This window comes from Phlebotomus papatasi, chromosome 1 (genome assembly GCF_024763615.1).
Source record: "Phlebotomus papatasi isolate M1 chromosome 1, Ppap_2.1, whole genome shotgun sequence".
Taxonomy (NCBI): domain Eukaryota; kingdom Metazoa; phylum Arthropoda; class Insecta; order Diptera; family Psychodidae; genus Phlebotomus; species Phlebotomus papatasi.
This window is the reverse complement of record NC_077222.1, coordinates 67,680,021-67,703,604: the sequence shown is the minus strand read 5'-3', so window position 1 is coordinate 67,703,604 and position 23,584 is coordinate 67,680,021. Positions and strand designations below refer to the sequence as shown.

The window sequence follows — 23,584 nt, the reverse complement described above, 5'->3', positions numbered from 1 at the left end:
GAACTGACTAAAGCTTCGAATATTAAAATACAAGTAAAAATATCAAAATATTTTGTAAAATCCGATAAATGGCAGCGGCTACCACTTGGTCCTTCCGTGGCACTTTTAGTTAGGGTTCTACGAAGTGTTAAACAAAGAAAAAAAGAACAAAAAGAACAAAAAAGAAAAAAACATGAAGAGAGCGTCTGAGACTTGAACCCATAGCCTTTGCGTTGATTGTCTCGCGTTTTCCGGCCGCGCCACGAACTTGCTTACTTCTCTTAAGCGAATGGCCAAGAGTTGCATCGTCAATTTTTCTAATTTACGTGATGCTTTCTATGTTTTCTGTTATTACATAATAATTGCTCATTTTTTACGACTGAGGCATGTTTTAAGAATTCAATGAATGATTCTAGAAGACAATTAGATAGGTAGAAATGCGAAAAATGACTAAAATCTTAGAAAAATTGCAATAGTAAACAACGAAATTTTGACAATTCTCACACAAATTCCCTTACACAAATTTCATTGTACAAACTTAATTTTACTAGCATTATGTTAGTATCGTACTACAAATATGATAGTAATTTTACAATTTACAACCAAAATGCTTGTGACATTACACAACTTTCCCCATACACAACCTTATTTCTCACAGAATTTTTTACTGTGTATAGTGTAGCAATAAATATTGCAGTTTTCTTACAACTGCATTGTGTGAAATTGATGTCTGAATAATGTGAACCCCTGACAAATGTGGATTTTTTGAATGTTTGAAAGCTGTCTTTCGGATATCTGGCAGCTTTGAGATTAGCTGACAAAATTTAATATTTTTAACCAAATTCAAAGTTTTACTGACCAAAGTTAATTTTTTCCTGGACTATTTTAATTTTTAGTCTAATTTAATCGAATTTAACTTAAAGTCAAATATCCAGTATCAAAATGAAGGATTTTCAATTCCAAATTCGATTCTTGTCTAGTGATTCATGTATTTAGGTTAAAAAGCTCCGTCCCACTAGCTTTATAATCAAACAAAACTTTTAAAAGTTTGACATTTTTATTTCAGTTTGTATTGCTACATTTTTCACAATCAATATATAATAGTTTTTTGTGTTGCAAATTTAAAGAATGAGTGAGGTTCTTTGGTTAATTCTTCAAAGGGTAGACCTTACAATATTTTATCTTCCAAAATAAATTCTAAAATTGCGTGAAAAACAATCAATATAGTAATATTTGTGTCTGATTTGTGTCAATTTGTCATATTGGGGATACTAAAGGTTCCGGAGGGCAAAGGAAGGTTTAAATAAATTTATTAAGCTATAAGGCCATTTCTTTTGTTTACATTTAACCTAACCTCAAAATTCAATGGAATTGCTTGGTAAAAATCGTCCGAATTTTTGGAATATTTTTCATTGAATAATTTCATTCCAATGAAAAATTGAAGTTTAATAAAGCATTGCTGCATAAAATTTGTTAGTAATCTTGATAATTTTAAGTAATTAATCAATCATTTCAATCAATTTAATTGATAAAAATGCAAAAACCCTCCAAAAGGAATGCAAATCAAGCAAAAGCTTTCTCATCCATGATCGATTGAAATTCGAAATAAGATTTGAATTCAACGGCTACCATTTGAATTACGCAATATTGCGCATGAGGGTTTTTTTCTGAATTTTCTCAGCAATTTTTTGTAAAATTTCATTCGCTGTCTTGTTTTAGTGGTATTTTGTGTGGAAATGTTGAGAATTTATCTTGAATTCTTAGAAAAATTACCACGTTTTTGTGTGAATCGAGTGAATGCATATCGAGGTGAGCACATGTCCCATAATTTTGCCATAAATGTATTGCCCGATAGTTTTCGCCATTTTGCGAAAGCGGATGTCACATATTTTTGGGGAATTCGTCGTTCGTCGAGTTCGACAAAATTGCATATGGCGCAAGGAAGCAACTTTTAGCGATTTTTCTTGACTTTTTCTCGAATTGCTAGTGGTCTGGAGATAGTTGAATTGTAAATAGTGTTGAAAAAGTATCATTGATTGAATGTGAATGAGAGTTTTCGTGAAAAATATGATGGGAAAGGGGTGTTGTATGTGAAAATAGGGTGGAAGTGGTGCATGAGAGTGGCCCTTGGACTTGGCGTATTCAGAGAAAACGGCCATTTTGTCGATCAACCTCCCAATCCACCATCTTGATTTTCGCCCAAGCGTCTGGAAATCTTCTCGGGAAAGGATCTCTAAGGACATCCTTGTTGCATTGGAGTTTCTCGAGGTGAGTGATTTGCTGAGAGGGGTTCACTAGTGGACTTTAGTAGTGATGTGGAACATTGGTTGTTTTGTTTATCGCGGATTCGGCGGACAAAGCAAGCGTCGCATTCGCATTTGACAGGATAGAAAGAGAGAGAGGGGAAAAACAGTGTAACTGCAGATTTCTCGCATGCTCTTTTTTCCGTGTTTGGAGTTTTTTCTCGCAGTGTTTTTGACGGCTTTTTCGAGTGAAAATTTTTTTAATTTGGGAAAATGGGTGTATAAAATGGATTGTGAGAGATAAAAGGTGGAAAATTGATAAAGAAGATTTTCTGTGTAATTTCTTTTGCTGAAGATTGAAACTTTTTTGCAGGCTGAGTAGGCTGCGGAAAGATGGGATTGACAAAGTGGATGGAGAAGAGATGTGCCAGTCTCTCTAAGCGTTTTGGGATCTCTGAGAATGTGATTGTGGCCAGGTGTGAGAGGGAGTACCGGAAGCGCATAAAAAAGCATCGGAATTATCTTCTGGAATGGAAAAGCTTCTTTGTGAATTGTCGCGTAGTTGTTAAAGTGACGCCTTACAAGAAATTCAAGCAAAAGGACAGAGCCCTCCATCGGCATTTCAACTGGGCCACAATTCTCTGGCACAAGTTTAACGGACTAGAATTGCAGGTTAATGATTATCTTGCCAAAAAGAGACAAAAAGCCATGGCCAGGAAGCAGATGAAGCGTAAGAGGAAGAAGCCTGTTGAAAAATCCCCACAGAAGGAACTCCCGATGGTGATTCTCGATGGAGACAGCGATGTTGAATTGATTGAAGAACGTCCTGTTATTAACCTGGAGAGTGATGAAGAGGAAAAATCTGAACCAGCTGAACCGTCATTTCCCAAGATTGTCAGTGTAGCTTCAGCAGGAACAGTTGTGGACACAATCTCCAATGTTGTAACAGATCCTGTTCCGGAAGATGTTCCCAAGGATATGGAAATGGGAATAATTGATGAGCTGAAGCCTACAAATGATGAATTGGAGAGAGCTAGAGCTATCTTTTCATCTCTAGCCAAGGAAAATGAGGGAGAAACAGCTAATGATGATATTCACTCAGCCCTTTATTCCCTAGACGACAGCTTTGGCGAATCCGACGGCAATAAATCCAACAGTCACGGTAATAGGACATTCTTGGACTCTCTAGCAGGAAAACTTGGTGTTGAGACGGATAACACAGCCAAGCAGGCTAGGAATGAGAGATCCTTCGATGACTGCTACCAGGAACTAGAAAAGACTTTCCTGAAAGTCAATCAAGTGGCGTCAAAGTTCGAAAATACCGTGGTTAAGGATGAGGATACATCGTCAAGTACAGAATTCTACGGATTCAATGAGAATGATACTCAGACTCCGGGACTCCTGCCGACTCCTGTTGTCCGTCAAGCAGGATCCAATTCGGCGTTTGTCAGTGAAAAGTGTGACAAGTTGATGGAGAAACTAGGACCGATCAATGTAGACAAGATCGCGAAGAACAAGCCCAAGAAAAGGTAAGCTTCAAAATTTCATGAAATTTATTATAATTTTTTTTTTAATTTTTTATTGAAATATTATTATTTATTTATTTTTGATGTACCGGGCTTTTTTGCCATTTTGTACATTTTTCGGTTTACAAATTTTTATTCAGATTACATTGTGTATGAGAAATATGTCCATTCAGACGCTTCAGTCATTTGCACCGGGCGGGACTCGAACTCACAACTGTGACAGTCCTGCCGGGGGTCACACCGCCCAAATTTATTGAAATAGCTATTATTTATATTTATTTTGACGTTCTGGGCTATTTCTGCCATTTTGTACATTGTTCAGTTTACAATGCCTTTACGCCTCAATCATTTGAACCGCCAAGAGCCGAACGCTCTTACCAATTGCACCACGGACCCCCTTTTTATTGAAATATTTGTAAGAAAATTTGATTTTGTCTGAGAAAAATCGTTTTCAAACTTCATAAATAAAATATTTTTAATTTTTTTATACAAATATTTAACATACTGAACCAAATCTTATTTGTGATTAGGAGAGTTTTTTTTTTAATATAATTACGGATTTAAAGATATACAAAAGCCCCCCCCCCCCCTTAGCTAAATATTTATCGGTTCCTGGATTAGCCATTTAAATTTACAGTTTGAAAAGAGAAAATTTGCTTATGAATACTTCCTTATTTTTGCATAATTTTCATGCAAAAAAATTATAGGCGAAAGTGGCTTGCCCTTGAATTCACCAGACTTTAAATATTTCAATTTTTCTCTTATTTCCGAAAGAAAAAAAATTATTGATTAAGTTTAATAGAAAATAGTATTTAATATAGTTTATATAGAATTTTTGCCTTGAGAAATAAGAAATATTCAAAGGCTGGTGCATTCAAGGGCAAGCCACTTTCCTCCCCTTGTATTTGTTTTTAATAGTATTTTTTTTTAATTCAAATTAAAAATTGAGAAAATAAAGGTTAATCTTCATGGAGGTTTCATTATTGTACTACTAGTGGCGCTGCTGTCTAAAATTTAAATTAACCGTTGACCTTGAACAAGCCGAAACAAAAACGATCAGGTGTTTTTTTGTTTTTGAATAAAAGTTTTGTTAAGCGAACAAATAGATCTTGTAAAACTTTTGTCAAAATGATGCTGTTACCACATTTTATATGGAAAATTGGACAGATAAACCTAACCTTGGAAAGTTCAACAGAGTCTCATTCGGTGTATTTTTTGCCTCTATGAACCGTAGGGACAAAAATAGCCAGAAAATTTAAAGAAATTTTCTGACAATATACTAATGAATAATTTTCGTTCTTATGAAAAATATTATATGTAGTTACTGTAGTTTCTAGCACCAAGATATTTTTGCTTAAAAAATTGGAAATATTAAAACAATAAAAATCACATCAATGCAGTCATTTGAAAATTCGTCACTTTTGATCCTAAATATTTACTACCTAGCAAATATTTGAAGAAGATTTGCAAAAAAATATTCTAGTTTCCTACAACCTTCTACTTTATGATTAAGGTAAAGTACCCTTACTCGACCGGGTTCCTCTATTCGACCGGTGGGTCAATTTTTGAATATTTGATGGTGAATTTCATCAATTTCTATGAATTTGTCACTGATTCGTATTATTTAAAGAATAATTGACCTATAATGTTAGATCATACACAAAATATTATAGCAAATATAATTAAATTGAATAAATAAATCTACCGGTCGAATAGAGGAACCGGTCGAATAAAGGGTACTTTACCTTACGTACAAACATTGCACAGAAAAAAATATTTTGTAAAATTGTTCGTAAATGTTCGTAAACATACAAAAAAATGTTCGTAATATTTTGTCATTTGTTCGTAAAATTTTGTTTGCATAGAAAAAATTTACTAACAAATGACAAAATTTTACACACATTTTTATGTGAATACAAAAATTTACGGACAAATGTTTGTACAAGTACAAAAAATGCTCGTCAAATGATCATGTTACGAACAATGTTTGTGAAAAAAGTACAAACTTTTACAAACTTGTTTGTGGGTTATACGATTTACGAGCATTTCGTAAGTCCCCGATAAGAATTCATAAACATTTACATCTTGCTTCCTGATCGTTTCGCTTTGTTAACGGTCTTCTTTTTTTTTCATTATATATGCTTCCAAGAGCGCAAGCTCAAAAGCATTATTAATTTAAAATAAATAAATAATTTTCCGAAATATTTTTTTCCTGTGTAGAGAAAAAAAAGTTTAAGTATAGTCAGGAAAAAATATTTTCCCTATGGGTCACGGGTGACCCAATCGTCCTTAAAGGGTTAACGTGAGCAAACTTGGATTGTATGCAAATTCAATTTGGAGTAGAAGTTGAATTAAGTTATTCAATAATTTTGAATCGAATTCCTGAAATAAATGTAAATTTGGAATTTAAATAAATATATTTAGGATTAATGATGAAGTGAGAGAAAGATAGCTGGATAGTTCTTACTGAACTGTAAACCATTTGGGACAAGAACCGGAGATATGGCGTTTTGAATTCGGTAAAATTTGACTACTTAGATCTCCGGTTCTATTGTAATCACAGCGAACCCACGCCACTTTTTGGGAACTTCATAGCCTAGACTACAACACCCTAAAATGCTTGATCTGAATGCATAATGAAGTTTTTAAGATAAATAAGTTTGAATTTTTATGTTTTCACAGCGCCACCAATGGTGAAGTCTTGAACTGTCTTCTGAAAGCCTTCATCGAGATAAACTTTCAGACAAAAATTTAGATCAAAATGTAATTAAAAACCGTAGATATAGGTCGGTCAATTTTTCAACTTTAACCCCTTATGCTTATGATATAAAGTGCAGTTGCCATAGGGCCGCAGTTAATCGACTTAGGGCCTTGACAGACCTGAGGATTAGCCGAGAGACGGCTTAGCGTAATTATATTAGAAATAATGTTTAAACTTCATTTCCATCATTTTCCACTAAGTCATCTCTCGGCTTAAGTCGTAAGTGTGTCTAGGGCATTAGAAAACTTAGAAAATTTTCTTTTTAAGAAAGTGCCTTTAGCGGTGGTTTGTGAACTTCCGTTGCACAAGAAGATGTGCGAAAAAGCCTTCATTGATCATATTTAGACAATTAGAAGCGGAACTAGTCAATTTATGAAAAAATTGACCCCTTCTAGTTTGTGTCATTCTATCGGGTTCTATCCTTAAACGGTTATCTTTTCTATTTTTGGTATAAAATAGCTTAAAACTTTCCAAAGATACTTATAAGCAGTATTTTTCTATGTGTTTAAGTATAGAAAATAAACTGAGTTTAATGTGACAGTCGCGAAAAATTTTAAAGTCTATGTTAAATTTAAATCTAAACATTTCTTTGAATGCTCTCAAATTAAGTTTGTGAAATATTACGTTGAATGTTTGAAAATTTCAATGGTTAACGTTTTCAGGCAAGTTACTGACGAAGGAAGAATAAATAGGCATTCCCAGCCTCCGAATCTGGAATGTCCTGAACTTCCGTCTGATATGAAGCCTCGGACTCTGGCTGAGAAGAAGCAGTTGCTTAGGCTGAAGCCCGTTGGGTACCAAGTGATGGATCAGGAGAACAGTGTCTATCAATTGCTGAAGAAACGCATAAAGGATCTACCTAGTGAGAGTTTATTTGAGCAAGCGAACAGAATCATGCGCCAGCCAGTGCCAATGAGGCGGAATGTTTGGAAGACGGCTACGTGGTTAAATACTCGCCAGGATCACTACATCTATCGTTATGTCAAGTACCAGGGGAAGGAAATCAAGTTGTTCGGTTGTGTGGGGAATTTCAGGAAGAAGCATGTTTCTAATTTTAACTTTAAGCTGCCACCGAGATATTTTGTTCCAGCTCGAAAGATGCCCTGCTGCAGGATTTTAGGCTATCCCAAACATATTAAGTTTAACAATATCCTCCGGGAATTTAGGGAGAGGGAGTTGGCTATTGAAGAGATTCCGATGAAAGTAGCAGAATTTCCTGAAACATCATCATCACAACCTGTGTCTCCGATCAAGAGAAAATGGAATCTGATTGAATCGAGGAAAGTTCCAACAGGACCACTCTGCACAAAAATCAAGAATGTGGAAAAGAATGAAAATCTTTCTCCCTTGGAGACTTACATTCTTCCCCGGATATTCCTTCAGGTCTCCCCTAAGATCAATCAACAGTTTCCGCTGAAAGTCAAACGGTATCTCAATGAAATGTGTCCCTATGAGCAACTTACAGACAAATGGATAAGCTTTGCCCTGTCGACTCTCAAGAATGCTCCAAAACTTCAGGAACCAATTGAATTTGAGATTCCCTACGAAAATGATCGCCGGAAGATTCTGGTGAGTCGGGATCATGGAGCTGGGAAGAAAAGGGAGAGAACTACTGAAGTGTTCAATGACGAAGAGCCTCTGACGTTCAATCAGAATCTCCCGGAAGACAAAGTAACTGGAGAATGTGCAGGAATTCTTGAAGAGATGATCAACAGCGTGGCTATTGGGATGAGCGAGGATGATTTCTCTAAATTCGATCCAGACTTGGACTACAGCCAGAGGGAATCCAGGAAGAGGGGAATGAGTTCTGGAAAGGATGACTGTCCGAGTTTCAAGAAGCCTCGATCAAGCAATTCACTCCTGTAAGTTTTTCTTTATTTGCTACAAGTCTTGAATTTTGTAATGGAATGTTCTTTTCTTTGGGTTCCAGGATGGAATTGAAACGGCTGAATGCGACAATTATCAACACGGAAAACATCACCAGTCAAAGTGAGTAATTATCTGATTTAAAAAAAATATATATTTTCAATCCTACATTAAAAACCAGTGATAATCCCAGATAAGCTTATGGTAGCTGAGATTCTTTACAAACGATCTCGGACTCATTGCAACTTTGAATACGTGGAAATTCCAATTCCGGTCAATTTTGGCATAGCAAGTCGTCAGTTAAATCAGCGTTTGTCGTAACTTCCTTTTGACAACTTTTCAGGAGACGATATTTTCAGTTTAGCTTTATTTTTCTTAAAAATGAGCCCCGAATGCGATACTTTTGAGTCAAAATAATAAAAGTGGCACTAATAAACTGTAAGTTAACTCGAGAAAATCTTTATAAAATGATTTAAAAGCTGAGATATTGAGATATATGTTAGAAGAAACACAATAATATTTTATCGTAACTTACATCGTTTATAAAGCCGTAACTTACAATGTATGAAGATCTTGGAAGTTACGACAATTTTCTAAAATGCATTATATCAATTTGAACTATTCCAGTGATAATAAGCGCCTTTATTTGACTAAATTAGTCAATGATAGAGTTATCCCTGTCCCTAAAAGCTTTTATTTCATAAATTTTATTGAATAAATTTTATGCACCGCGTCGCTTGTCTTGTTTTGTTTTGAATTAATAACAGATAGGCAGGGATTTTTCTCACTTTTTTCTCACAAATATTGAATTAAAATGATTTAATGTTGCATTATTCGCGCTGTCTTTGGATATATGGAAAAGTTTGTGAACGTTTCAATGAGAAATATTACATTTTTGCACCAAATTACAAGCCACGCAAACAAACAGAAGAAGTTACGGCAAATGCTGATTATTAAAAATTTTGCATGGAAATTTGTCGTAACTTCACCAAAACTGGAAGTTACGACAAATTCTGATAAATTTTTCTTAATAAAGGGCACTTACGATAGTTTTTGTTTAAAATAATTTTTTATTGGGCTTATTATAAAAGTTTCTTTTTCTCAAGTGCGTTTAATAAACAAAATTACGCCGATTCTAAATATGTATATACAGTGGCGGCCAAAATAATAGAATCACTTTGCAAAGCTTATATTTTTTAACTTTTGAATTTTTTCCCAATTTGTAATTCTGAAGTAGAAATCTTCAAATTATTAGAATCGTGGAAAAAGGGTTGTTTTGGCCGCTAGATGTCTCTACTTAACACAGAATACGTCAATAGTGAAATTCAGTTTGGCCAAAAAAATTGGAAAATTGTAATTTAGGCTAAATATGGTTTTACTTAAACTTATTCGATTTATAGACCACATTCTTTAATTTAAATGAAAGTGATCCTATCGTGTTGTTCAAACCAAATTTCACTATTGATGTGTTCTGTGAAAAATAGAGACCTCTAGTGGTCAAAACAATACTTATTTAACGTAAGGTAATTATTTGAATATTAATATCAAAATTATTTTAACGAGTTGGAATAAACAAAAATTACTTATTTACTTACTTAACCGGCGTTACAACCAATTACTGGTCTTGGCCTGACTCAGGACCCGTCGCCACTCGAGCCTGTTACGCGCCACTGTTCTCCAATTCCGCACTCCTAATGAGCTGGCGTCCTGGTGCACGCCGTCGGTCCATCTGAGGCTGGATCGGCCTCGCCTTCTCGTAGCATAAAGTTCGCCCCTAAAGACTTTCCAGGCTGCGTCATCCTCATACTTGCGAACCAGATGACCAGCCCACCGGAGCCTATTGAGGCATATTTGCTTGACGACAGTTACCTCTCGGTAGCGTTCATACACCTCATGGTTTTATAGGCTCCAGGATTGTCCCTCTTCACATATGGAGCCAAAAATCCGTCGTACGATCCTCCCCTCAAACGCGGCTAAGAGTTCGCAATTCTGTTTGCTGAGGATCCACGTCTCAGACGAATACGTTAGGACTGGCAGGATCATAGTCCTATATAGCAGTAGCTTAGTTTTTATGCTTAAGGTTCTGGACTGGAAAACTCTTGATAGACTGAAATAGGCTCTGTTGGCTCTGAAATAGTTTCAGTTGAGATGGTCTCGGCTGTGATTGTTGACCCAAGGCACACGAAGGAGTTGATAACTTCAAATTTGTAGTCCCCCATCGGGAACCTTGTTTGCCCGATGCTCTCTGTGCTCTCTCGATGCTCTCCTCTTCGTTTATCTGTAACCCCAGATTTCGTGTCGCATGCTCAGTCTGGATGAAGGCCCCTTGTACAGCTCTGTGATTGCGTCCCATAATGTCAATATCGTCAGCATAGGCTAGGAGCTGCGTGGACTTATTGTGTATGACCCCTCTCATGCTCACGCCAGAATCACGAATCGCTTTCTCTAGTGCCAGGTTGAAGAGGACGCACGATAATCTGTCCCCCTGTCTGAGCCCGTTGTACACGCGAAACTCCCGTGACAGCGATCTGTTCGCCTTATGTGTATAAAACTCCTATTTCAAAACAGATAATTGTGTTAGTAGGGGCTCTTGTGGTGTAATTGGTAAGAGCTTTCGTTTATTTGAATATTGAGTTGTATGGGTTGTAGGAGCATATCCACAGTTTGGTCCGGAGTAGGTTGTTCGTCAACGCTAAGATGACGGTGGATGCATAACTTCTTTCCAGTTATTATGCCACTAAAGCGGTCTCCAGACTAGTAGTTTAGCCCAGTTCCCGAATCGTAATTGATGAGAAATAAGAGCAGTTAATCTATATTATATAGGCTAAGCCTTAAGTCTCATGCCTGTATAAGACACGTACAGTTTCAAAGGCAGTTCCATTTTTTAAATAAATAAATAAACATTATTTGAACTTGTGTTTCTTACAGAACAATGCAATCAAGAGCATTGCAAAATGGGATGCCTCTGCGACAGTATCTCGTCTCTATCTTATCCCATTGGCCACTGTGAGAAGGTCAAATGCATGTTTGAGTGCGTTTGCAACAAGGGTTTGGTCATCAACAATTCGGTGAGTTAGAAAATATAAAATAAAAAAAAATATGAAGGCATTCTGACTGGCAATTTTTCCCCCAGGCTGTTAATCCGTTCAGCAAGGAAGTGTTTAGGATGCGTGACAAGGCGATTTCGAGACTAGCTCAGGCTGAGAAGGACTTTACATCAACTGTTGTTCTTACCAACAACAACACCTTCCTGCTTAGCAACAGTTCGGAGGAGAAGAGTAAACGCAACAGGACTGTTCCTAGAAAATTTGGGGACTACGTGAGGACGGAAGTTCAAGAAGATGTAAATGAATGGCGTGAAAATGATAGTTCAGTCAAGTTCAATTTGGGTAAAAAGGGGCATCAGTCATTGATGTCATCAAGAGCAGTGCATCCACAAATTGAGGGAATGAGGCATGTTAGTGTTACTCTGGTGCCAATTGGGAAGATTGTGGATTACATGGAAACATGGTGTATGGTCCATGAGCTCTATAGGTGTTTCTGTAATGGAGAAGCTGTGACGGGAAAACCTTTTGTGCTGGAGAAGATTTCGGACAATTGTATTGCATTGTCAGAGGAATTGGTGGCAAAACCGGGAAATTATCGGACTTCTTCACACAAAACGAAGATTTTTTTAGAACCGGATGCACCAAGACCCAGAGAACTTTCTTTTGTTGCTGCATCTTCACCGGAGAAGACTATTGCGGAGCCAGTGCAGCCAAAATCTGGGAGTAGCTATTGGAAACCACCTAATGATCCGGAGGAAGAGATGATAAATGAATTTCTGAAGAATGTAAAAAATGCCAGAAGAAGGATCTACAAGAGAGGAGAACTTGATCGTCATATGCTAAAAGGAACGTCAGCGAGGTGCATTGCTTTTGATAAATCTACGCAACATGCTCTTAATAGGTTAAATGCACCAAGAGTGAAGAAATTCATTTCAACTATGGAGAGAACTCCAAAGATCCTGACACTTTTGAGGCGAAGATATGTGGAATCGGTGTGTAAGTCAAAGAAGGAACTGTTGGATCAGCTGAAATGCCAGAAACCGCAGATACTTCAGGAAAGGACTCCTGAGAGGAAGAAGGAAGAAGCGGCGAGGAGCAGTGAAACGAGAACTATTGAGGAGTATTCAGTTTTTGATGAACCAGAGCAAATTGACCAACCACATTCAACTCCAGCATGGAAGGAGAATGAAAACATGCGGAATACAGAACAACCAGGATTTCCGGTCATAGCTTCGGTTACATCCTTGGGAGCAGCTACGTCAATGGTTAGTGAAGCTTCATCTTCGGGAAATTCAACACCGAGACTTTCAGTTCACGAAGATGATGTTCGAAAGACTCTCCTAGATAAGTTGAATCTCATGGTTTCGCGCATGATGACAACAATTTCGAAGAATGAGGAAAAAGCTTATCTGGATGCACCTCAAGTCAACAAGATTACGACATTCCGCTGGGTGAATTTGCTGAAGGAGTATCGAGCTTTTAGGCTTCATTTGTGGGAAGTTCACTATCCAAAGCAGAACTACGTAATTATTACCAGGGAAAACAGGCCACCGACTATGCCCGAAGGATATACCGAAATTATTGAGTTGCGAAAATCCAAGAAAGCCCCAAATACTTATTTTGCCTGCATGATTACTATTTCGTACAATGTGAATTCCATAACGAATCTCGCAGCTTTGCTTTTTGGTCATACGGATTATTGGCAGGTGATGGGATTCATGAAGAAAGGCATTGAAAATTCCCAAGAAAGCATGAAATTTCTTTCAGTGTCCAAAGAAACACATCCAGGAGTTGCTGACAAAATCACAAAACTCTACGATATCCTTCTGGCAAAGGTTAAAGCTACGACCAATGTATCACCACCACCCGTCAAAAGCAATGTCAAGTTGATGACAAAGGAAGAAGTGAAGAAGGCCAGCTTGCTCAAATTTCCACTACCCAGTGAACTCGGTCAAAGGTGGTTTATGCTATTGATTGCCAATGACTTTTCCGATATTTCACATCCAAAATGGGGACAGATGCTATCATATGATCGCATAAGTTATGCCATTTCGATGTCAGCAATTAATGGAAGGACTGTCCAGGTTAAGAGTAACAATTCAATGAGTCTTAATCCTAGCGTCTACGTGGCTCCTGGTCAGAGTGATAAGATCTTCATTGGACCGTATGAATTTGATGAAGAATGCAATATTGTTCTGTATCAGAGACTCGATGGAAATATCCTTCTGAGGGAAGATTATGAGAAATTGACCAAAGTTCAGAGGAAAAATTCTACAATGGGTTGTTGGATACAATTGAAACCCGGTCAGAGAGGTGGTGGTACTCCTGAGGTGAACCGTGAAATTGTAATTTCCAATCCACAAACGCCAGAAGTGAAGGATACAACATCACAACCTTCAACTGAGGAGAAACAAGATGAAGATTGTGTTGTTGTTGAAGCAGATCCCAAGGAAATTAGAGAAGCAGAAGATGCTCATGAAGCTGAAACAGCTGTCAATGCTATCCTTCCTGGTGGCTTAAAATTACCCACAGAAGAACCGAAGAAACCCATGCCGAATCCAGTTGAGAAAGAAGTTCAAAGTTCAACAGTGGAGGAACCTCAAACTGTTCAAGCTAAAGAACTTCCATCACTTCCAATGGACATAGTGAGGATTCAAAAGCTTGCGGAGGAATCTTTGAGAAAATCAATAGAATCGAAGATAAATTCCCGCAAAAGGAAATCTAGTTTAGAACCAGTGATTGATGATCTGTCAAAATTCAAAATCAAAGATCTCACAATATTTCCACTGAGTGACAATGAAGAATCATCGGATTGGGATGGTAGTAATTCATCAGGAATCCCACCGTCAATTACTATTTTGCCAATGGAAACAGAAAATAGTCTCGAGAAAGCTCCTGATATGAGTTTCCCCGTTATTTCAAAAGTTGAAAGTTTGGGTGAGGCAGAGAAAACGGCACAAGTGAAGCAACCACAGCAATCTCTTCTGAAATCCAATCAAAGTCTCTCACAGTCACCAAATTCAACACAAAATGACGATTCAGAAGATCAGAAAACTTCTAATAAGGCTCAAACGCCATTTGAACAGATTTTTGCTGAGTATCTCGAGACGAAAACCGACTATCCTCTTCCCGTTATTCCGCAAGTTGTTCCATATGTGCCCCAGAAAATCTACAAGAGGCGCAAAACAATTTGTTGTACTGATTCGGGTATGGACAGAACTATACCGACTCCATCACCAAAATTGACTTTTGAGCAGTCCAACCCGAAGAAAGTGGTAGAAATGACACAGGAAAATTCTGTGAAGGATAAGGACTCCATCAAAATTGTAAGCATTAGTTGTGGTCCTACGTCAACTGTGGAAACTGTTGTTGTAAGGAGTGAGATTGCGAGGGTGGTTGAAAAAAATACCCCAGAACCTATTAGACGAACTGTAAGTGTCTCGTCTAGTTTTGATAATATACCGAATCAACTTGCTACTAAGGTAGCATTTACGACGTCTGGAAAGAAGGTTATCATTCAACCGTTTAAGCAATCTTCTTCTGTTGGTGGAAGAAAAAGTTCACCACCTCCTTTGACCAAGAGGACATCGCCACCAGTTTTAACTAAGAGAACTTCACCGCCTCCTTTGACAACTGTTGCGAAAAAACCGAGAGTAAGTGAACAAGGAGAATGGTTAGAAATTTCTGGCGTTGCACAGAAATCTACAACATCAACCACAGCAAGTGGTACACTTCAGAGTTCTCTGACTAATCTTCAGGAGAATTTGATGGTGTCGCTGAAGTCAATGCCGAATTGTGTGACTGTTGGGCAAACGGTGCTGCAAAAAGTGTGCGGAACAACATCTACAACAACTGCAACTAAGAATGTTGTCGTAACTACATCAACTGCAAGTACAAGTATCACAACTAAAACTCCAATGCAAATTGTCAATAGTGTAACACTTGGGCAGACAGTTCTTCAGAAGATGCACACAAAAACATCTGCTGCAACTGCAGCTGTTAACACAAGTGCAAAGAATGTCACTGGACCTTCAACGTTAACAACAAGCATTACAGCAAAACCCATTCCAATAGTCGTTAACAATGGGATGGGTAATCAAATGATGAAGGTGAGAATTAATGGTCCTACATCAAGCAACACTGTGATTTTGCCCAAGAATGCCATTATGACAACGCCCAAAACCTCACCAATTGCTGTTCCAAGGATAGTTGCAACAACATCTGCAGAACCTGTCCCAGGAACATCGAAAACTACTCCATTGGTTGCAGCGACTACGTCTTCTGTGAAACCACCTCTCTTGATCACCCACCCGGATGGGAATAAGACAGTGACTTTCACAAGGACAACAGCCGACGGCAAGGACATTAAGTATGTGTTGCCGGTGACCAAAGTTTCTTCATCTGCCATCAAAATTGTGCCAGCATCACAAAAGACACCTTTAGCGATTGCAACGGTTCCTCACATTACGAAAAAAGCAACAATTGGATCAAAAACTATCACTCTTGTTCAAGGAACATCAATTCCTTCTACGAGCACTGCAATTGTGTCAACAGTTGAAAATCCAGTTCCTAGTGGTTCAATAAAGAGCGATGTGATTGAATTGTCAGACGAAGAAGATTCGAATGGACAAAAGATTGTCCAGATCAAACCACATTCAACTACAACTAATACCACTATCAGTGCACAGATTCTCAAGGATATTATGAAGACGAATGAAATAGCCGGCTGGGTTGTGTCAAATATACCGCAACTAGGGTATATTCAGGCACGCAAAACTGACAACATGATGTACTACTACATCGAGCTGCCAACACGGAAACACCCATTCAAAGTCGGCTGCAATTGTCTCGATCGCTATCTGGATCGGTGAGTTAGTTTATTTTTTTTTAATTGACAGTCGGATTTTATGGGTTTGGCGGTCAAACGGTTAGAGTTACAGGAAGTTCTGTGCTTAGTGATACTTTCGAGATCGAAAAATGCGAATTCATTCCAGTAACACAGTAAAATTGCATACCCACAGGAAATATCTTTGTAATAAGTTACAAAAACGCTGTGATGTATGCAAAATATTTTCTGCGCCAATTCCTTCGGCTTTTTTCGACATTTACTCTTCATAAGAAATGCATCATAAATTTACGGTGTGAAAAATATTTGCATACAATTTACAATTATGGGCAATTCGAAATCATTTTGTAATTGATTTTTACCGAATCTCCGATGTTTTTGACAGAAACTTACTTTTATCGCAAAACGTTTGAAAATTTCGAAGGTCTATTTGAAAAGCCAGGACAAAACCATATCCGTTTTATAATTCTGAATGGTGGCTGAAGAAATTCCTGTTCGAATTTGGAAGTGCTCGAGTGTCAATATATGTGTCAGTCTTCACTTGTTGTGAAAAAAAAACAAAGCAACGACGTTTACTATTCTTGTCCCAGTATTAAATCCCTTCATAATCACTGAATTACTTCTTGCCAGCTTTTAATGTGATATTTTTAAATTTTCCCCGTATAATTCGAAAATTTTAATTTAAAAAATCCGAAATTGCGTTTGAATCTTCGAAGAATAGTGACTATTTGTGCAAATAGAGTGCCATATACATTTTAGTTTGATAATCGAACTCCAGTTGTGTGTACATCCAGTGGTTGGGACATTTGCCTTTTCAGATCAATTTTCGAATTTCGCAAACTAAGGTAAAGTACCCTTTATTCGACCGGTTCCTCTATTCGACCGGTAGATTTATTTATTCAATTTATTTATATTTGCTATAATATTTTGTGTATGATCTAACATTAATAGGTCAATTATTCCATGAATAATACGAATCAGTGACAAATTCATAGAAATTGACGAAATTCACAATCAAATATTCAAAAATTGACCCACCGGTCGAATAGAGGAACCCGGTCGAGTGAGGGTACTTTACCTTACATTTGTGAATGCTAAGAACCTTCCCATTCACAGTCGGAGTTTGATTTTCCAATAGCGTTTTTATTAAAGGTAAATGGTGCTTTATTTGCATAAAATGTTGATGCTTGAAGAATTAAAACTCTATTTCGAATTTTAGCAAAAAGTTGGGAAATTTTCAAAATATCACATTGAGAATCTGTTAAAAGAATTACTTAACGATTAAATGAGCGAAATAATCATTCAGGAATTTTATGAATGTCATTGCTTTGCTTTTTTTTTACAACAAAGAGAAGACTGACATTCCAGAGCCAGATACAGCAGACTCTCTATTCGGGTATTTGGGACCGAAATGTCACCCGAATTAGAGAGAAATTCGGGCATCAAATTGTTTGAAATGCAACGCTTTTTGTGCACCTGCATACTCATATTAAGTTTACATGTTCATATTAATTGTAAATTTTATGAAATGCAAAATCACATCATAACTGAGACAAAGCAGGGAAAAGATGAGCATATTTGCTTCAATCGATAATCATAATTGATAAATGAACTTTTTTCAAATTTAACTGGAGCCGAATTAGCGGGAGTCTACTATACTTCGAAGTTCTAACAAGTATTTCAGCCACTATGCAGATAAAACGAGAAGCAAAATGATTTTTTTGCCTTTCGAAATCAATCTTAGAATTATTATCAATCTTAGAATTATCAAATTTAACTGCTGCCCGAATTAAAAAGTATCCCGATCTTAAAAGAGTCGAATTAGCGAAAGTCTACTGCATTCAATTTTACTGCTCGAACTCTACAAAGGAAGAAGTATATAATCTTTTGATTTTTTTCACCCTCCTCCTCCAAATGTCCATCTTGCACCCCCCGGAGAGCCCTTTTTTCAACAAATCTCCGCCTTTCAGACGATTTATGAGAAATGTCGTCACTCTATTTGTCCGTCTGTCTGTCTGTCTGTCCGTTCGACTGACGCCAGCTCTAGAGGCCAAACCGTAAGAGATAGCGACTTGGGACCTAAGGGGGACCCCCCTATAAGTTGAACCAAGGATCGTTAATATGCTCCTTATATTCCTCCACCGCTCTCCATTCCCTTCAAAACTATGTTTTTTAGTGATAGTTCGAAAACGCGTCATGTGATTTTTTTATTTTTGGATGCGTTTTAGTGATTATCCAGGCGGATATTTCGTCCTTATATGAAAATATCGTTGAGTCATTCCAATTCCAAATAATGTTTTTTCAAGGTTAAAGGTTACGAAACCTCTAGAAAACGTGTTTCTCATCCGAATTAGGCTCATTGGGAAAGTCTGAGGAGTCTGAACTGGTTTCAATCGGTTTTGAACCGATAATGGACCGGTTACAACATGTAATGAACAATTTTTTCTATCTAAAGTTTAATTATATTATACTCATAAATTATTTTGGGCAATATTTTGAGTGATTTATAAATCGGTTCAAATCGGTTGAGGACTGGTAAACGGTAAATAATTTAAAAGTACTTTTGAGGTACAACACCTAAATCACGCGTTCGAGCAATTCGCAAAGTTTGGAATGCTTTACCACCCCTTTTATTATTTTAAATTCGGTTTTTGATATCAGAATTTTGAATATGTCAGTTAAATATTAACGAATTTATCTGTGAATTCCGATAGAAATGTGTCAATTTCCAAAAAAAAGCAATTGCAAGGATTTTTAAGGCGCCTTCAACGAAAAAAACGGTTAATGTAAATTTTGCCCTCAAACATTGAAGTGTTGCAAGTAATTTAAAACTTGTCTCGGTTTAAAAAAAAAGAGGATGGTGTCTCGGATAAAGAAGAAATGATGCATTGTACGAGATAAATTGGTATTTGACTTCGGAAATGGTTCGAACGGTTAAGAAATAATTAGTAAAATATTATTTCTTGGGTGTTTTGAAAATTTTATTTTTTAAATTTCAAATTGATTCTAAATCGTACATTAATAAAATTACCTTGATTACTTGATAACAGCTACATGAAATACTGCGTGGCGCTGTTTCTGCCACAAGATTTAACTGTGAAGTGGGACTTCATCGCAAGTGAAGGTCAGCAAAAGACTCCAGGAGAAAAGTTTTCGCTGCAGGCGACTAAGAATAAAGAACGGTTGGTTCTTACGCCTTACGGTGTAATGGATATGCAGAATCCCATTGAGCAGGATGTTGTGAAGGATCCTGCTATCTATATGCAGTTGCTTCTATTGCATCTTTCATACATTTGCGTGAACGGAATCAAACCTGCGAAGGGCATTGAAGTTGTTGAGATGGTAAGATTTTGGAGGATTTGTTTTTTTTTTTTTGGATTTCCAGGATATTCAATTAGGGAATTTTTCATGTTTGCAGGCTACTGATATTATTAAAGATCTCAAAATGTGTAATGCCGATCTTCAGAGGACAGCTCTAAAGTTGAGACAGCAGAAGCGGGAAATGAGATTAAAGTTACTGAATGGAAACATCAATTCATCAGCATCACCCGATGAAAGGACCCAATAATCGTAAGACTTAAAGGATTGTTTGGAAGTTATTTTCGTTATAGAAAACTCTTAAGATATCGCAATAAATTCTCCAAGTATTGAAAAAAAAAGAAAGAATTCAACGAGAATTGTTGTGTCATCTTGATTTATTGGACACTGACTCGAGACAGTGCAGTGTTTAATAAATTACATTAGTCGTCCATATGGTTTATTTGTACACGAGACGGTGGAACAGATTCACATTGATGTTGAAATGAGTGAGAGAATCTTCTGGGGTACTCGCATTGTTTGATCGTCAATCAGGACAATGTCGAAGGTGTCCATGTACTTTGGAAGGCTCTGTTCGACCTACAAGAAAAAAAAGAATTTAACGCATCAGTAAATAAATAAATCCAGTGAAATTTGCCAGAGGGCCCTTTAAGGATCTAAAATCTGAAATTTGATCGTCGTAGTATCGTTGATATTTTAAATTCATATCTACCGTTCTGATTTTTTAATTTTAATTAATTTGAGCTTGAAAGACACCTATAATTTCATTCTGTATAACCTGAATTAACGTGCCAATGACCTAAGATAAAATTACAGGATATTTTTATAACATATTGAACCAATGCATCCTAAAATTTTCAATCAATTTTAAATTTTTGATTTGTGCTGGTTGATTTTAGTGCTCCTAGCTGGGATTTTGTGAAGTTGTGATATTACGAGGAGTTGTAGTGTTTCTTGTTTCGGTCTTCTACTGCCCGGTTATCTCGATACCCGTGTGGTGGATTTCATTTCCAGGATTCTTTCGACTGGTAGGCCGCGGTACCTCGCGGTGCTTGTGGTGCTGGATCATCTTCCAGGTCTTCGTGTCTCCGTGTGCCTGGTTTACGGAGTCCTAATTTTCGCAACTCCATATTTGTGGAGGGTGTCATTCTCTGAAACGCTTTGCCAAGGAAACGAAAGAGAGGGCTTATCTTGAGTAATGTTGAGTAAACAGTTCGAGATAGACACTTGGGACCTTCAGGGAATCCCCCTATAAGTCTACCCTGGGCTCATTTATAATTAAATAAGATTTTGCCAGGGATTATTTCTCTATTTCAGATTACTGATGCATACAGGCTACAATTTGACCCCTTATGCTTCTCCATTCCTACTCTATCTTGACAGGGTAGCCTACTCACAGCTCTGTATGCATCCAGTGCCGCGCTACTATATCATAGCAGCCGGCCTCGGAGTGTGTTTGGATCAGTGACAGTGAATATTTGTATTGACTGAAAGTACCACATTCGTGCCGAAACTCGTTCTAGTAACAGCTTCTATTGTCTAGGCGGTTCATTTTTTTAATGTGTAACATTGGCATTACCATTCATTGATTTTCTAGACGAATTCAAAACTGATTTTTTTGCTGCTGCCCAGCTTTGAACTCGAGACCTTATAGTCATAGAGACACTACTCTATCCGCTTATCCACTAAAGCTTTCCTAGGACCTTTAACATTTTCCTCCACGGATTGGGAATAGGATTGCTCGAAAACGTGTTGTACGATTTCTTTCATTTTTGAATATGTTTTAGATATTACCTAGTCAAATATTCGTCTATATACGAAAATACCGTTTAATCATTCCTAATAACGGTTTTCCAAGGTCAAAAGTTTAAAAGGCTCTAGAGACCGTATTTCTCAACTGATGGAATCATGTTTAGGCTAGTTGGAAAGGTCTTGGAATTCTTGATAAGTGAGAGCCAAATTCAACCGGTTTATATCAGAATACTAATTTTTATCCCAAAAGTAAATTTTATTACTATTAAGTTATTTTGAGTAATGTTTTGAGCGCTTTATTAATCTATTGGTATTTTTATCTGTTGGTATTTTTACTAAATAATCGTATCATATCTATTAGTACAAAAAAAAAACGTGTTAATATTTTTTTTAATTTAATTTTTTTACTGAATGACTTCAACTCTGAAATATGAACGAGTTTATATTTTTACTTAAAGAAAAAAATCCAAATTTTTTTTTTTTAATTTTGTATAAATACTGAAATATCTTGATTTTCCTTCCTGTTTTTTTTAAAAAAAAGACCCTTGGAAATTTTGTAAAAGCTTTTTTCAAATTTCATGAAATTTTTCAAAGTTGATTGGAATTTTTAAAAATTTAATGCATCTTTAAAACTCCCTTACAAAAATAGAGCATCGTTGCAGGAGAAATTGAGAAAAGGGATGTGTACTCACATGGTCGAAGAGAAAGCCGATTTTGAGGACGTGCGATGAGGTTGGGATGCCATCAGCCATTCCAGCGTCCCCCAGAGAATCCCCCATTAGTATAACGTGATCGCGGGAGTGAACGAGATTGTAGTATTCAGTCCCTTCGAGTGCAGTTTCATTTTTGTTGAAGGCATGAATGAATTTCTCCTGGAATCCATTGAGAATCCCATCCTGGTACTGGAGAAAATTCGAAACGACTTTGACATTGGGCAGGAGGACATTTGCGTGTCGAAGAATTGACACAACAGAGTCTCCCAAACCTGCTGAGAAAACCAGCACAGGAACTTGCTGTCGATTGAGCTGAGTGAATAATTCGTGAGTGCCATCCCTGAGGGCGTCCTTGAATTTCACAGCCACATCGTCAATCTCTGTGGGATTGAATTTGAAGCCCCTGGAAGTGATAGAAAGAGGTCAGTTTGAGCCGGGAGAAATGAAATAGAATTTATTCACAGACTTGAGGAGTTCGTTGGACAGGCGCCACCATTCAATCATTGAATTGATTTTTTCAGGCATCGGAACACAGGGATCCACCTCAATAGGCCTGTACTTATCGTAGAGCTGGCGACTTTCAGTTCGGAATTGAGGTGGCAGGGACTTGCATTCGTCAAAGATGCCAAAGCTGGTAAGTACCTTCTGACCATTTTCCAATTTCTGCTTTGTGATTGTATGATCAAAGTCTGTTACCACCTGAAGTCGATCAGTTCCACCAGCAATTAATTCCCTGAGAATCCCCTCGACACGTGTTCTGTCCTTGATCTTGCAATTCTCACTGCAGAACACGTCAATGTCCTCAACACAAATTCCGTTCGAGCCCATTGTTGAAACTAAAAATAGAGAGACTCCTTCAGAAAACTTTCTCCCGAACTGATAACACTTGAGGATTACAAGCAAATTTTTGTCTAGCTCTAGTCTAATGACAGTTCTGTCTTAATGGTCAGAATCTGAATAGTGTGTGAGTGAATAAACAGAGAAAAAGATAGTAACATTGAGCATTGCGTAATTTTCGTGCGAAGACCGTCGACAGGAGGGTCAGCAAGCGGGACATAACCCCAAGTAGAGCATCATTAAACTACCCTTCAGCTACTTCTCTCTAAGCTACTTTAAGCATTTTCAAGTTATATCAACACACTATTGCATTGTCCACGTGGGTACTTCTTGAACGGGATTTTCTGGGAATTTTTGTACAGAGTCTACTCTTCAACGTCAAAAAAAAAACTTTACACTCCCACAAAAAATGTAAACACACTGCTGATCACGCAAGGCAAGAATATTGGGGTTGCCACATGAATCTTACCTTTCATCCCGCCAAATTTGCCATAAATTGGAATATTTGAAAATGTAACAGACACGTGCACGTGTTTTCTTCGTTTTCTTTAAAAGCTTAGCGAGGTGTGTAGTGGACTACAAGTCGTAAAACTCTTTTCACGTACAATTCCAGATTTGTTATAATTAAATAACACAGAGTGATAAGTCTCTGTTATCCGACAATAACCTGTGAAAAATAAAAATAGTGATTTTGCT

At 37.2% G+C, this 23,584-nt stretch overlaps 2 protein-coding genes across 5 annotated transcripts; one reads left to right on the top strand and one right to left on the bottom strand.

Annotated features, from left to right (window-relative positions):
• Positions 1-1,890: 1,890 nt before the first annotated feature.
• LOC129798134 (uncharacterized) lies at positions 1,891-19,931 on the top strand. Of its 2 annotated transcripts, none has more exons than XM_055841133.1 (8): positions 1,891-2,247; positions 2,596-3,751; positions 7,172-8,371; positions 8,440-8,498; positions 11,304-11,443; positions 11,509-16,289; positions 19,319-19,610; positions 19,687-19,931. In XM_055841133.1, exons 2-8 carry the CDS (start codon positions 2,616-2,618, stop codon positions 19,834-19,836), a joined length of 7,758 nt encoding a protein of 2,585 aa, XP_055697108.1. In that variant the 5' UTR covers positions 1,891-2,247; positions 2,596-2,615; the 3' UTR covers positions 19,837-19,931. The 2 variants fall into 2 exon arrangements, with proteins under 2 accessions (XP_055697108.1, XP_055697100.1); XM_055841125.1 differs by lacking the exon at positions 1,891-2,247 and adding an exon at positions 2,407-2,529.
• Positions 19,932-19,945: 14 nt separating this feature from the next.
• Positions 19,946-23,321, bottom strand: LOC129798147 (7-methylguanosine phosphate-specific 5'-nucleotidase). Of its 3 annotated transcripts, none has more exons than XM_055841148.1 (4): positions 23,048-23,321; positions 22,518-22,887; positions 22,031-22,454; positions 19,946-20,165 (listed from the first exon to the last, which is right to left on the bottom strand). In XM_055841148.1, exons 1-4 carry the CDS (start codon positions 23,106-23,108, stop codon positions 20,055-20,057), a joined length of 966 nt encoding a protein of 321 aa, XP_055697123.1. In that variant the 5' UTR covers positions 23,109-23,321; the 3' UTR covers positions 19,946-20,054. The 3 variants fall into 3 exon arrangements, with proteins under 3 accessions (XP_055697123.1, XP_055697139.1, XP_055697131.1); XM_055841164.1 differs by having other exon boundaries at positions 23,193-23,312; XM_055841156.1 differs by having other exon boundaries at positions 22,949-23,112.
• Positions 23,322-23,584: the final 263 nt, after the last annotated feature.